General features: G+C 37.0%; 2 protein-coding genes across 10 annotated transcripts in view; one reads left to right on the forward strand and one right to left on the reverse strand.

The window, feature by feature from the left end:
* The window catches only part of LOC127880796 (nascent polypeptide-associated complex subunit alpha, muscle-specific form-like), a 55,540-nt gene that overhangs the window by 36,887 nt on the left and 2,428 nt on the right, over positions 1 to 16,225 (forward strand). For 5 of the 9 annotated variants that reach the window (XM_052428224.1, XM_052428222.1, XM_052428223.1 and 2 more), the window contains 6 exons: positions 10,570 to 10,612; positions 11,667 to 12,850; positions 13,608 to 13,684; positions 14,457 to 14,549; positions 15,067 to 15,338; positions 15,915 to 16,126. In XM_052428224.1, the coding sequence (XP_052284184.1) occupies positions 10,573 to 10,612; positions 11,667 to 12,850; positions 13,608 to 13,684; positions 14,457 to 14,549; positions 15,067 to 15,338; positions 15,915 to 16,126 (1,878 nt within the window). In that variant the 5' untranslated portion in view covers positions 10,570 to 10,572. Of the gene's footprint in view, positions 1 to 1,302; positions 1,916 to 10,569; positions 10,613 to 10,637; positions 12,851 to 13,607; positions 13,685 to 14,456; positions 14,550 to 15,066; positions 15,339 to 15,914; positions 16,127 to 16,225 lie in introns of those variants that run through there. The other 4 variants (XM_052428226.1, XM_052428228.1, XM_052428229.1 and 1 more) reach the window with 4 other exon arrangements.
* LOC127831606 (uncharacterized) overlaps positions 1 to 16,225 on the reverse strand; it is a 62,084-nt gene that overhangs the window by 34,192 nt on the left and 11,667 nt on the right. The window lies entirely within an intron of this gene.

Here is a 16,225-nt window from a genome sequence, read left to right on the forward strand (position 1 = left end):
ATTGTTGAACTTATGTTCAACGTTTTATAAATTGAGAATATAAATAAGCGTCAACTTTTTCCCAAATCTCTCAATTTACGACCTGTACTACGTCATTGTGTTGTATGTGAGAGCGTAACCTATTGCGTTGTTATCGCCCGTAAACTTTCCTTTGTTTATCGACAGGCGCATCTATTAATAGCCTCATATCATGAATGCCAAAACACCCGCGAAAAAGAACCACGTGACCAAATAGGACGCTAAACGCAAATACCATGCGACTACGACTTTAATTATGTAAGAACGCTCCGCAATTCCTCTGAAGCCGGGGCCTTGTGATTGCTTTTACGTAAAGAATTGACCTCTAACTGAAGTAAGCAAAGGAAACGCAGCACCTAATTGACCCATTCCTTCTACGTGCAAAGGCAGATTGAATTTTACTAATGTATGGTTTGCCTATTATAACACACATTATAATGCGGTAAATATGCGACTAAAAGTAAAAAACACTATAATTAAACTTTTGTTTTTAATTAAGTTATTTAGAAACCAAAATTTCAAACCTTATTTCAAAACAGCAAGACTACATTTTTTAGAGAATATTCTTGTTATATTTAAATGTTTTTTAACAGTTTCAGCGATAATGAATCATTTTTATGTTGTCTATCGTATCCCGGTAATAATTGTTGAACTCGTGGTCAACGTGTTATTAATTGAGACCTGTGAATATAAACAAGCGTAACCTTATACTAGTGCGTAATTCTCACCCGGACTCCCCTTTGTTTATTGCCAGCCTCAGATTTATGAATGAGATGAGCGAAAATACTACGTCACGCAGACGCAGCAGAAAGTGGACTATTTTAATCATTCATAAACAATCTCCTCCGCGACACGTGCAATACGATCATTGTTTTTTTTATTCTTTTCTATAAAACACCATTCGAAACTATTGCATTTAACACGATATTAATATAATGTTTCCATTTGTGAATAAACATAATTGGAGAACTCAAACCTCTTGCATAAATTATACAACTCTTTCTTCGCGCGTAGTGTAAGCGGGAATTGGGCTAATCATACCCAGGCCGTATCGACCTGAATTTTACATCAAGCACATTAGACGGTCGCAAAAGCGTATGGCGTACCATTTGGGTCAAAAGTCAACAAGACCTACTAGGTTAAAAGAAAATGTACGTCGACGTACAATATGTACGTCGACGTACAAAAATTGTACGTCGACGTACAAAATTGTACGTCGACGTACAATTTTATCGACCCTTGAGTGTAAGCCAATCAGAAGACGCCTTACATCTGTTGCTTTGATCCGCATATTAAACATTCACCGTGGAATTGTAAAAAATGGCGGCCTCCATACAATCATTCGGTTCTGGAAAAAAACACCTGTTTGACAACAATTATAGTCCAAAAAACTAATGTCAGTCAAAGAGAACATGAGGAATTATTCTTTATATCGGTTTCCTTTACTTATCAGTAATGTCATAGTGGTTTTCAATTGAAATAATGCTCTATTTTACGAAATTCCCCTTCGTCCAAAATTTCCCTATCCGAAATCGTTTACTCGAGTACTGTAAAACCAGATGTTTAATCCTTTTGTGTTTTTATTTATTTATTTTAATCGAAATTGATAAGACACCACCCGATAGCTTGTACGGTATGGGATGGGTCGCTTTCCCCGTGCGGACTTGCTCACACGACCGGAGGACGCCGACTTTCGGTGAATAGCTAGTTGCAATAATCCAACTCCCAGCTATATTGACCCTCCGGGTCGCTGAGCTGTATGAATGTACTCATAAAATCTCAGAGCATACAAGAAGAACTAGGTGAATAGCATACTATGACGTCGGACGAAAATGGCAGATGACCAAAACATGATATTGGAGGCAGGATAAAACTGTTCTTGATGTATTATAACTAGGTAGGTTTATGTTGTTTTATTTGTTACTTCTTTGTACAAGCAACAATAGCTAAATATATTTGGTAGTCAAAGGTTGTAAAGCTTAAAACATTATAGGAATCTACATCAACCCTGCTTGGCTACATGCATTTTAAAGTTAGACATGAAGGCTGACAGTAATGAATATCAGCTTATAAAATGGGTCTGCCTTTCACGTCAATCTAGTTAGACTAATCTAAAAGTAGCATTCATTTCGATTTGTCGCCGGGTGGTGAAAAATGTGTGGCCAGTCCGGGACTCGAACCTGGGACACTTACTTACAGGGCGAATGCTCTCCCGACTGAGTTTACCGGGCCGCCACACATCTTTTAACCAATCCCGCATAAGTTCGGTAGAGTGACAGATTTAAGCATTCTAAAGGCTGTTTTGTCCACTCTAGTACATGTTCTGTATTTCTCTGCGTATTTACTCTGTAAAGACTCGCTAGTATTTTAATGATTGTGAAAGTTGGGTGGTTTGTTTTAGAGAAGTTATTATTTTTGTGATGCTTCAACCAATTCGTCAATGAGTTTTGACAAGTATGAGTATCAGCTAGATTTAATTGACAGTTATATATAATAGTGACAGCTATATTTAACTGCTAAATGAAAATCTTACTTTTGTTTTCAAACACAAGAAATTGCAACAAATTAAGACCACAAAATTGATGAAAGGATGCCCCCCTCCCCTTTTGTTTTCACTGTCGTCAAAGGGCATGTAGCTCTAACTGACGCAAGTGCCCGGATGTTGCGATATTAAGAATAGAAAAAAATCCTTTTTTGCTAATATTAAAAGGCTTCGGGACTGGGATTGTTTCATATTTCCACCGAAATTCAAACCAAAAGCCCATGCATTAGCATGCAATTTAATACAATCGTGTGCAAGCTGAAAACAATAATTGATTTGTTTGTTTTCACTAATTACGGATTAAATTGTTTATCAGAACTTATTCAAATGATAGCGTCAATCACTTTTTGGTGTTACCGCACTTCTGTAATAGACATTCACAGTTTGTTTTACATTATTTCAATAGGGCGGTAAAGACTTGACACCTTTATGGCATGTTTAATCCGATTATTGATAATTGCGGGAGCTGAATGTGTGACATCAACCTGTTTGCGGCTTTCTTCAAAGGTAAAACATGCTCAATAATTAATGTCGGTCCGGTCTCCCAATTAAAAGATTCCATCCTAATAAACTGCAAATTTACTTATTTACTGCAAATTAAAGCAGATGCATGTTGACATGCTCTGCTCAAATTGCAAAGTGTTTCTGTCAAATGTATAAAATACAACATAGACTGTTGAATATTACCATAACCATTGCATCAAATATGGAGTTCGTTTGAAGTCCGAGAGGCGTTGCAAAGCTTTGTTATAAAGGTTTTTCATTCACCAAGAAAAAGGAAACCAATTCGACTAGTCGTAAGATATTTATGTCACGCTATGTATCAAAGATTCAAATATTTCAAATGCATTTTACAATAGATTTAAATAACTCTCATCAGCCATCAGCTTGTAATTCACAATTTTTACGCTTTGTCACATGAATCAGGTAATTTTAATTAATTTTTACTTTGAGTTTGTATTTACACCACAATTTGTTTGCAAAACAAGCAGGAATAATTAAAAATACAGGGAAATGTCATTTTGAATTGAAAACACTTGAGCACATGGTAGGTTACTTTAAATAGAAATAAAGTCATACATGTATGACTGTGGAATCTCATGAGATTTTCATTTAAGCAATGTCTGTCGTATCGCTGTTTTTTTCGATATATATAACTGTCAACTTTTCGGGAATTTCTGGTTACAGAACTGCCTGGAACAGACGATAGTCCCAAAGGGGGCACTTATCCGCCCTTTGAATTATTGTGAGGGGGCAGATATCCACATACCGTACATTTGCGGCCATAAGTCTACCTCGGCCATAAGTCGAGGGGTATAATGTGGCTAGAAAAACTTGGTTTTTTGCCTTGACTCTGCCATAAGTCGGGGGGTAAATTTCCTCAATATCTCAGACATGTTTAAGTGACCTTTTAGTCATGGTTCTGAGGGCTTTTGCACTGGCAGTTGACATTTTTTGGGATATTAATAATAAGGATATATTTAAAACGAAACATTCAACGTTTCAATTATTTATTATCACGAAAAATATATTTTATTGTTCAAAAATCATAATAACATATCATTGATTATTTCGAACTTAATATATATTTCACAAATCAAAATTAGTTTCCCATTTAACGTAATAACTTTCAGCGTTTATATGATGAGCAGATATTTTTGTATTAAAGTGTTAGTGCTATTGATGTGAAAATTCGTTAAAATCTTGAACGCAGAAATGCATTGTATGGTCAAAATAATTGTAACTTGCTCTCAAATAATCAAAAACGCTTTCGCCATTATGCATGAAACACGTGAATTTACCAACACTCGCATCGCTCGCTATTCGACTGTTATATACATATTCGTAAATCACGAGATACCCGAGGAATATTTTCTGCATTCTGGAAAAACGTCTTATCTAATAATACTAAGCAGCTAATCGAAAGTAATTGTGTATTTAATGTGTCCAATTACACTTTTTAATAATCCAGGGTGAGTGCGTAATATTATTATAATCAAACAATGAATGAAATCATCACTCAGATAAGATCTATTGATTTACGAAACAATTATGCATAAATTGTGGGACAGTTGTGAATAAATCAACGAAACCACACCTTCATCCAATAAAAAAATATACCATGTGAAGTTGAACAATAGCGATTGGTTAAAGGCGTATCCAACGACAGAGTAATTAATTTTGATTGGTCAGAAGTAGTTTGTAGCAGAACCGTTGTGCATTAACGGATAACTATTTTAGGTGTGACGCAATAAAGAATACACTTTACACTCTGATCTTAGTCAAAAGGCCGAGAAGCGATAATTGGTGGCATAAAGACACCTGCATCTGTTGACAGTTTGTATTTACACGGATTAACTTTAAATGGGTACAAGTGTCAGCAGTCGATTTTCTATTGTTCTTAGCAGACAACGGACGATGTATCAATAGACAAATTGCTATGTATAAATTTCGCCACTTTACCGTACGTCACAAATGTTTAATATTTTCGAAGTTATTTTTACATGCTTTAATTTGGACTTATAACGAAGATTAATGAATTAAAAACCAATGTAAACATGCAGTATTTTGTTATCGGCGGACATTTAAGTAAAAGACGAGTCGGCCTTACCGTAAACAGTCATCATTCCTCCGCTTCAGAGATTTATTACTTTAAAAAAAAACGGCACAGAAATATGTGTTTTTTTTAATTTTTATTTAGTACCTCATCCATAAGTCGAGTTGACTTTTAAAGTCAATTTTGGGAGCGTTTTTAGGTCGACTTATGGCCGCAAATTTACGGTACTTAATTCCAACAGGGGGGCACTTATCCGTCCCCTTAAAATTAGGGGGCACTTCTCCGGGGAGCACTTCTCCGAGGGGGGGGGGCCCTCTCCGTATACGAAAAGTTGGCATTACTTCATCAGATATGTGGACTTAATTTTTTGCAGTTTCTTATGTTTCAATTAAAAAGTAAGAATTTCGTGCATTCATGCATCATTAAGCAGTTAAATATAGCTGCCACAGAGATCCAGAGGGGTAAGGGCCATGACCCTTTGGAATTGGACAAATATGTTATTTTAAATGTATACCAGGAGATAAAAGTTGCGTAGAGGAACTTGGCACCAAATAAGGATTCTGAAAGTCAAAAGCGGTTATATAAGATACCCAAAAGGGGTCAATACACAGGGAGCCAAATCAAAATTCCAAGTTTTTAAACAGATGTCTAGTTAATTATATAGATGGTCCAGATGAAATTGTGTAAAGAGGTTCTGATTAAATATTGAAGAGGGCCTAATCAAATATTGCAGAAGGGGGTCCGAGCAATAAGTCACAAGTTAGGTTTTGTATTTAAACAGGAGAATCATGCGGCAATTCCACATCCTCCCTTGTGTATAGGGGGAGAGGGGGGTCTTATTATTCAGGGGAAGGCGATATGTGGTAATAATTCCACATGTCTGAATGGAATTCATTCATATATCAAAATGTTTATCTTTATGATCTCAAGGTCAAGTTTGAATCTGGGTCATATGGGGTCAGAAACTAGGTCTATGATAGAAAAGGCTTGTACCCACTCACATACCCACTCACATTTCTATGCCAAAACACTCATTGCTGTGGCATTGCATTTTACAAATGCATTTTTTTTAATAAAGCACTCAGTCATTACATTTTCGCTTTTACATTGTCTGAAAAATATGAAATTTGACTAACAGACCGTGACCAATATTTATTTTTTTTAAATAGTTTAGTTGCATGTACATATGAACACTCAGCTTTCTAGCAGAAAGTTTTTTTTTTTTTTTTTTTCTGTCTGTGGATATTCCAGTGACACGGGAGGACCCATGTCATTTTTACCTGGCTCCTAAATTTCCTGGCTCAACCATGGTGTCTTAAGCTGTGGCAAGAGGCAAGCTCCCTTAAATGGCATTTGACACCTCTGGTCCCTGTTTGCCTGTTTCACACCTATGGCCCCTGTCTGCCTGTTTCACACCTCTTGGCCCAGCCTACCAGTCAGTACACTGTCCCTGCCCATGTCTGTTCAATAACAATAGTGTCAGCAGTTTCACACCTACCAATGTTGGTAATGAGGCCATGCATAGTTGAGATTGACCGTATTGTCATAAGAGAAGTTCAATATCAATTAGAAGTGAATTGGTGTCGAAATGAAGAAGTTATAGTAAAAGGCGTTTGGGTGGGTGTGACCTATGTGGGCAGGGCGCCCCAGGGTTGGTAATGGGGCCATGCATAGTTGAGATTGACCGAATTGTCATACGAGAAGTTCAGTATCAATTTGAAGTGAATCGGTGTAGAAATGAAGAACTTAGTAAAAGGCTTTTGGGTTGATTTGAACGAAACGAGGAATGATCCTTGGGTATCAAGCATTTTGTAAGAATTATGTTCCCTTTTTACACAGAAAATTGAAACTTTGGTTAAGTAAATTAAGTAATTAAGTATAATTATTCAGTATCAAAGCTATTGCTTTCTTCTTGCAACACTCTCTAATTATAATAAGGAGACTGTGCAAGTTATGTAACTCTGACTGGCATTTCACAGAATCATGGCCGCTTTTATATTTAGAAAATTGAAAATTTGGTAAAGTTTTGTGTTTTGGTTTACTTTACTCCTAACTATCATAGCTATTGCTTTCAGAATTGGAACACTTGCTAACTATCATAAGGGGACTGTACAGGAAAAGTTGCATAACTTGCATAAGTTGGAATTATGGCCCTTTGTTGACTTAGTAACTTTGAATATTTTGTGTTTAGATTCACTTCTAAAGTATATAGGCTATTGCTTTCAAACTTCAAATACTTTCTTATTATCATGAGGGTAATGTACCTGTATTTATGATCAGATTTGATTCATACTTTGACAAAACAACACTTACCTGACATACCACAATGGACTCCACCATTGCAACACTGATGAAATATTGTAAAACATGTCATGGTCATAGAATTAGGTACACAAAATGTATTTTTTATAAGATTTTTAGTAACAAACAGAGCACTTAGTATACTATATGTATATATATATATAACTATGTTTTACTTTAAAATTGTGTATATTTTAAGAGTGATTAAAACTTAAGAAAAGTTTTTATGTTTTAACAACTGGATAAACAACAAGAGTATTGCATCTTCTGTACTATATGTTTGGCTTCAAGCCTTCAACTAATTTAAGAAGATTCTGATAGGTTAATCGGTATTACAGTTTACCCATTAATAAATTAATTATTGGTGTTTGTTGAAAAATGATTCATTATGCTTCACACCTTTATGAATTGCTGTATGTGTAAGCATATGTTATGACTTTATATTGCAAAAAAATATATTAGACTTCAACATATTAATAATTGTTACTTTAAAACAGTTTTGAACGTTTTAAGACACCTGGGGGCTAATGTCCTAGCATGCACTTTTTTGAAGGGGCTTATGTCCTAGGGGCAAATGTCCGTACCCAATAATGGTAAACATTATAAATTTTGAGCTCAATTTTATCAGTTAACAATTCATATATATATATATAATTGAAAGAAAGTGTGTATTTTATTTAATAAGTATCTTTGTGTCTAAATTACTGTTTGTTTCCAGTCACCTTTGATGCTAAAATTAAAATAGAAAGGTAGTAAAATCTTTTTTTGAATATATTGGTATGAAGGGGAACTTTTGAACAATTCATGTTTTTTGTATGATATTATGCATGGAATAAGGGGTAAAGTTCAGAATTTGAGGGCAATAATTATCAATATAATAAGGGCAATGTTAAGAAAAGTTCTGAATATTCCATGTGTTGCTTTATGCAGGGGTTATACATTTTTATTGCTTAATATATGCTTTTGAAGTTTTTAAATCATATTTACTGTTCAAAGATTTCACTTAGACCTGACCATGTATTAGCAACTTTGAAATGTGCCAGGTTCTTAGCAAAAAGGGGTGCTTCTATGTCAAGAAATGTTTTGATAACATGAGTTTGTGTTTTTGTGTCAACACATTCACGTGTACTGCAACTTTCACACATGCAAAGGTCCTTCTTGGGTGATGACAGATTCAATACGGTCTTGTATATTGTCAAAGCAATCCATTCAGTTGTGAATATATTATGAAAAGTCGTTCTATTGGTCAAAATTACCCGCCCACTCTATTTCCATGGATCTAATTTGATGAAGTATTAAATTATAATGTGTGCAAGGGAAAGGGAAAATTTTTGTTTCAATTTCTGCATTACCATTTGCACAACTTTTTATGCATGAGGAAATGAAACTTTTAATTTAATATGAAAATTTTCTTTCATGTTTAACAGAATTGATATCAGACAAATTATAGTGATCTTAGCTATAAATTACATAATGTATTCATATAATACATATTTATTATAAATTGTAAAAGAATTTTTTAGTAATAATAATACATTTTCATATATTTTCCAGTCATATATGTGCTGATGGTTTCCTTTAAATGAGTTAAATAAATTCGTTCAGGCTAGATTCACATATATTCAACACTGACAGGATTGGTCTGTCATACTTTTTATGTCCCCCAGTCTATACTGGGGGACATATTGTTTTTGCCCTGTCCGTTTGTTTGTTGGTTTGTTTGTTGGTTTGCACAAACTTAAACATTGGCCATAACTTTTGCAATTTTCAACATAGCAACTTGATATTTGGCAAGCATGTGTATCTCATGGAGCTGAACATTTTGAGTGCTGAAAGGTCAAGGTCATGGTCATCCTTCAAGGTCAAAGGTCAATTATATGGGTCAAAATTGCTCATTTTGGCCATTTCTTCTGCAATATTCAACATAGCAACTCGATATTTGGCATGCATGTGTATCTCATTGAGCTGCACATTTTGAGTGGTGTAAGGTCAATGTCAAGGCCATCTTTCAAGGTCAAAGGTCAAATATATGAGTCAGATCGCTCAATAGGGGACATAGTGTTTCACAAACACATCTTGTTTACATTTAATGATTACAGGATATAGTGGGTCCATTTGCCAAAATTGGTGCTAAATACGCTTTAAGTTACCGTCCATGTTTTAAACTTTATCAAATTATATTTCTGATACAGTTATTAAAAGTTTACTGTAAACATTCTAATTGATGTTAATTTATTTAAAGATATAATATGCTAGGTAGCTCATAAATGTATATTTTGTTAATCTACTATATAAGTGACTGCAGCTAGATTTCACAACTGCTGTGACTGTGGTGTGAAAAGACAGCGGTTGAAAACCCCTCTGTTTTATCGTTATAATATAATTTCTTTAAATGGTTAAGAAAATTAAATTACTTCATTTCTATTAATATTTTGTTGATATTTGAGCAAATGTTCATGATGCAAACTTATCCCTTAAAAAATGTTTTTTTATTTAATAGTCATGGTTTTATGATTTCTTAAAGAAATTCATTAGAGATAATTCACCTTTATGCCATTCCATAAAGCGTACATTAAATGCCGGATTCACCGTCCCGAGGTTCCGCGCGTATATTTACATAACGGTTGGCAAAAAAAGATATGATTTATATCTGAAAATAAAGCTAATTAACACAAACATCTGTTTCAATTAATTTTACTATTGTTCATCAACTAAACAGACACCAAAAATAAAATAAAATCATGATTTTCATGTTTCCCATAAGGCAATTTACGGACTGCAACATTGAAAAACAGGAATTTTGACAAAATGGCAAAATCGAGAATAGTGCACTTTGTGTATACCTTATTTTGATTAAAATATTTTCGCAGAAGTATGAACTTTTAAATAGAATAATATTTATGAGTAAAAATGCAATTCAATAATAGAATTGTTATAAGAGCCGCATCACAGGAAAATGGTCCTTAAGGCGATTGCGACCAGTTTGGATCCAGATCAGCCTGCGATGGAAAGGGTAGCCTGGTCAGGATCCAAACTGTTTGTTACTCAGTCAGTACTTCTTACGATAATATGTCATAGTTTTCTAATTGTTTTCGAAAATAGTGATTTTTCAAATTTGGAAGATATAATATTGAAACATTATATTTTACAGATCATGTCAGAGACTACACAGACTGTTACAGATACAGCAGCCGGTAAGTAAACCAAATAAATTAATTCTGTAGAGTTGAGTACGAATATAGATTATTAACTAACCTGGCTTTTTATGCCACAGCAGCATCTGCTATGCGGTGGCATAGTGATTGACTTGTGTGTCTGTCTATTACACTTCTAAGAAAATCTTCTCAAAAACCAGTAGGCCAATTTCAACTGGTAAACTACAGACCAATACAGATTGCCATGAATGATGCCGGATCGTATCCGTAGCTAATTCAGTATCAACTCAGTGAATGTGTGACTGAGGCATTAGTTAAGTTGGAAAATGGGCCATGTAATATAAAAAACTGGGTCACTAGGTCAAATCACAGAAAAACATTGTTAACCATGTACATCAAAATGTATATACAGTCCAACCCCTACTCACGGTCACCCCTCATCCGCGGTCACCCCGTGTAGGCGGCCGGTCTGTGCCGCGACCGTCGATAAACACTATATAATGCACCCCTCATTACCGGTCACCCCTTTTCTCCGGCCGCGGAGAATGTAACAGCTTGCCGATATGGTCAATAATTACTGGTATTGCTCTAAATGTCGTTATTGTTTAAATAATAATGAATGAAAATGTTGTTTTATGGCTGATATTAGAAATGAAGAAATAAAATTATTTTAAGTCTATACATTTTGTAATACATGTACACATATTTACCACTTTGTTTATACAAAAATTGAACAGTTAACCATGCACTCATCAACTCCAGACTCCCTATGACCCAACCCCCTCTTAAGAGGCCACCCCGCTTAAGCAGCCAATTTGGCCGTTTCCCTTGACTGGCTGCTAAAGAGGGGTGGGACTGTATCTTGAAGTTTTACTTGTGGGTAATATTGGATCAAAACCACCAAAGATCACTAGGTTAAATAATATTGAGAAAAAAAACTTATAAGTAGCAAACATCTTTGAGCAGATGAGGGCTTGTAGGATCTATGGTGGGTCCTGTTTAAGTCATTAAGCCATGAGTCAGGTGTCTGACTGGAGCCATCAGGTCTTGGCTCAGCATGGGCAAGAGCTGATAGCTGCGCTTCCCACCTTAGGGAGACCTCACAGATCTGTGACACCCGCACGTCCAAGGAGGGCCCCGATCCGCCGACAACCCACAGGTGACAGACGTAGATCCACCATTTTGAGATTCAAAGCTTGTGCGCTTGACCACCCGCTCTACACATCAACAGCAGCAGTGAATCACACAGAGTTGATGTCCAAAGGTCTGGGTAGGCGACCAGACACCACCTTCACTCTTCCGACTAGTGGGACACAGTCTGACCTGAGAAACAAGATCATTGAGTTGTATCCTATTCTCCACACTATACCTTTTGAGTTGATGGTGGGTCAGGCAAGATGCAAGTTGGAGTTGATTCAGAGGGAAAAGTCTCTTCAACAGCTTAAAGATGATACCAAATCATGCGGCTTTGTTAGACTCTGGGTCCTACCAGACTACCACATTGGTCCCCAGATAACTGCTCCTACACCAGCCGCCTCAATGCCAGCCGTCAGGACTATGCCAGCCATCCCATCAACGCCAGCCATCCTGACTACACAAGCCATCCCGTCAATGCCTACCATTACGTCTACGCCAGCCATCTCATCAACGCCAGCCGTCACCACTATGTTAGCCATCCCATCAACGCCAGCTGTCACACTTACGCCAGCCATCCCGTCAACGTCAGCGGTCACCACTACGGCAGCCATCCCGTCATCACCAGCCGTCAGGACTACGCCAGCCATCCCGTCGTCGCCAGCCGTCAGGACTACGCCAGCCGTCAGGACTATGCCAGCTCTCCCGTCAACGCCAGCCGTTACGACTACGCCAGCCATCCTGTCAACACCAGCCGTCAGGACTACGCCAGCCATCCCGTCATCGCCAGCCGTCAGGACTACGCCAGCCGTCAGGACTACGCCAGCTGTCAGGACTATGCCAGCTCTCCCGTCAACGCCAGCCGTTACGACTACGCCAGCCATCCTGTCAACGCCAGCCGTCAGGACTACGCCAGCCATCCTGTCAACGCCAGCCGTCAGGACTACGCCAGCCATCCCGTCATCGCCAGCCGTCAGGACTACGCCAGCCGTCAGGACTACGCCAGCTGTCAGGACTATGCCAGCTCTCCCGTCAACGCCAGCCGTCATGACTACGCCAGCCATCAGGACAACGCCAGCCATCAGGACTACGCCAGCTGTTGAGATTGACAACGACTTCCAGATTGACATTCCAGAAATTCAGGTTGGTTTTAAGTACAAACTGATCCATATCATGTATGCCAAGCTAAAATCTGGTGTAATAATAATAATAATTACACTAGAGGTCACATTTACTTGCTGGTCTTCATGAATATTAGTCGTTAATCAATAAGTTCTAGGCCGATTTTGTAAATGGGTCATTTCTGATAAAAAACTAGGCCACTAGGTCCAATCATATCAGTGGTTTGATCATAACAGTCTGTTTGCATTTTGCTCACATCTTCCTTTTTTATCCTGTTGGATAGTTGTTTTAGGTGAGCGATTTAAGGCCTTCATCATCTGTGGAATGCTGCTTTGATAATATCTTGCATTTGGTGTAAAATAGACATGATAGTGTATAACAACAACACAAATATGCCTTACACAAAATAAATATGTTCCTTCTTTGCACATCATATGAATAACAGGGGGCTATAAATCAGCATAGTACCAAGCACTGTTTAAGAATAGTGTATTGTTGATGGCACACGTGTTAACAAAAATTGACATCCCCATACAAAATCTGTTAATGAACAATCAAGTTGCACAAAAATAATATGGGGTATAATATAAGAAATAGGATACACCACTTAAGATCTTATGGCCTTTTAGTGACCTCCCAGTCAGCCCCAAACATATAGCAGACCTCAGTGTTTTGGATTGGGCCCCTTTTAAGTTTGGGGCAGACTCATCCATCACTATAAGGCCAAAAGACCCTAAGTTGTTTGTACAATTTCTTAAATAACATATTTCTATTACAGAGTGATTCCCTATATGAGCCAGCTGGGACACCCACAGTTCTCTTTCGACGTCAACAGACTTTCCTTGACATAGCCAGGTGAGTGATCTGTACTAAAGTGTGTGGAAAAATGGCTCATTTGTTTATGAAGATCCTCTTTGTCTTAAGCTACCATTTCACTTAAAGAATGTATGCTCCATAGAAATTTATGAACAAGTAAAATATTTCTAATCTTGAAGTGAACTTTTTTATGCCCCTGGTAGGGTGGCATATAGCAGTTGAACTGTCTGTAAGTCCGTCTTGTCTGTCCGTCCATCCAAAAACTTTAACATTGGTCATAACTTTTGCAATATTGAAGATAGCAACTTGATATTTGGAATGCATGTGTATCTCATGGAGCTGCACATTTTAAGTGGTGAAAGGTCAAGGTCATCCTTCAAGCTCAAAGGTAAAAAAACACAATCCAAGGGAAGTATTAAGCTTTAAAGGGAGATAATTTCTATACCTGCCAAATGATAAATAGAAATATTATTTCAAAGCGGCGCAGTAGGGGGCTTTGTGTTTCTGACAAAAACATCTCTTGTTTTGTCTTAGACTTGAAGCAAAACAAGAAGCAAAAGTCATGTGGTATATCCACACTGTAACATAAATACTGTTGATGGCTAAGCAGTTACCAGCCTCCTGACAGTGCACTTAACAGTTACTGTTAGCTACAGAATGGTCATTAGGTAATATTGTTTGATATCCAACAGTTGAAGTGCCTGGTCAGATGGCATGTGATCTTACTCTTTGCTTCTATATCCAGAATTGGCATCTCAAGCTTCCATTTTGTACTGTTATTAGTATTAAAAAATTGACTTTGCCCTTACAGAGACATTGACCAGCCTGCTGACCAGACAACCAACCAGTCATCAGCCGTTCTGAATGAGTACATCCCTGCGGTTCAAACAGCACAACCCATTCCGTAAGAGCATAAGATTTTTGATGTGCATGAAATGTTATGCATGATATCTTAAATAATCTTTATTTTTGAATGAAGTGTTTTGATTAAAGACATTGTTTTTTAAATTCATTATCTTGCAATGAGGCTTCTTTCGCTTTTTTTTTCATATCCTTGTTGTAGAATAAACACTAGGCTATCAATTTCAAAAGAAAGCAGATTAATTATATACATGTATGAGCTACCAAGCAAATGGACAGACCAAGCCAGGATTTAAACTCAAAAATCAATAAGCAATGTGCTTTACACACTGCATACCGGTAACCTAGATATTTTTGATGCAGAAGAACCTTTGTAAAATTTGCTAGGATGACCACACTGAAATTAGAAAATATCTGATTTTTTGTATTGAAATTTACCAGATCCTTGTCAAAATAGAAATTTCTATTTCTATCAAAATGTAATTTTATTTGAGATTTTGAATAAAGATATTTTTATGAGATTTTGTATATTTTTTAAAATAAAAAATATGTTTCTGCAGACCAAGCCGTATAACAGATACTGCCAGAGAGCAGCTCCAACAACAAGCGAGCATGTGCATCACTGGTCCCATTACAGATCCTTTGCTCCTGGAGGTGAGACGTAACCACGTCATGAAAGACGCCCTAGGCACCTTACGGTACTCACAGAGTGACCTCAGCAGCAAACTGCAGATCAAGTTCATTGGTGAGGCCGGTGTTGATCTCGGTGGTCTCCGTCGCGAGTTCTTCTCCCTCCTTGCATACCAGTTCAGCCATTCAGCGCTTACATCAGGTAAAGCTTATCATCTAGCATTGGAACCATACAATGTCTGCCAAGTGAACAACTTGATAGCCATATTTTTTATTATAGTATTCTTTGCATATTCTTAGAGACCAGCTTTTTTGTTGGCATCTAAATAAGGTTTAAAATATCAAGCTGTCATTGAAAGTTAAAAGTTAAAAATCCATAAAAGTGTAATGCAAGAAATACTGAACTCAAATTCACTTGAAAAATTCAAGTATGTGTCACATGAATTATGAAATGACCTCTAGTATTGTACATCTATCAATTATAATTGGCCTGTTGATTTAGTTGTATTTTCTGGTCATTTGGGATTATAGAATGTAAACATTATTGTTATAGTAGAATACCTCTTAAGCCGGTGCTAATGGGCGTGAGTGGTGATGCATTCTCCATTACCAGAACAGACCGAATTAAACCGGGTCTGCTATTATATTTCTAGGATGCATTTTGTGCTTTCAAAGGAGACACTTTCAGAACTAATAAGATAGAGAACTATAATGGGTAACCACAGAACATTATTCCCTTATGTGTATTCAAATTCCTTATTTGTATTTGATGTTTCAGGTTCTCCCGGGCGCCTCACATTAAGAAAGAACTTTGTGGAGCGTGAGAAGAACACCTTCTTCTACCTTGGTCAGCTTGTGGCTCTCTCCATTCTTCAAGATGGTCCAGGTCTGCCAGTGTTTGCCGACTGTGTGGTCAACAAGATACTCAACATCACAAATGGTGTCAATCCAAATGACCTCAATCCAGACTTGGTGAAAACACTTGAAGAGGTATATATTATAATATGTGTTAATGACATAAAATAAGACCTATGATTCTTGCATATCTGACTGAGATTTCTGCTGCCTGCTTTCATTCATGCCAGGAAA

This window comes from Dreissena polymorpha, chromosome 5 (genome assembly GCF_020536995.1).
Source record: "Dreissena polymorpha isolate Duluth1 chromosome 5, UMN_Dpol_1.0, whole genome shotgun sequence".
Classification (NCBI taxonomy): domain Eukaryota; kingdom Metazoa; phylum Mollusca; class Bivalvia; order Myida; family Dreissenidae; genus Dreissena; species Dreissena polymorpha.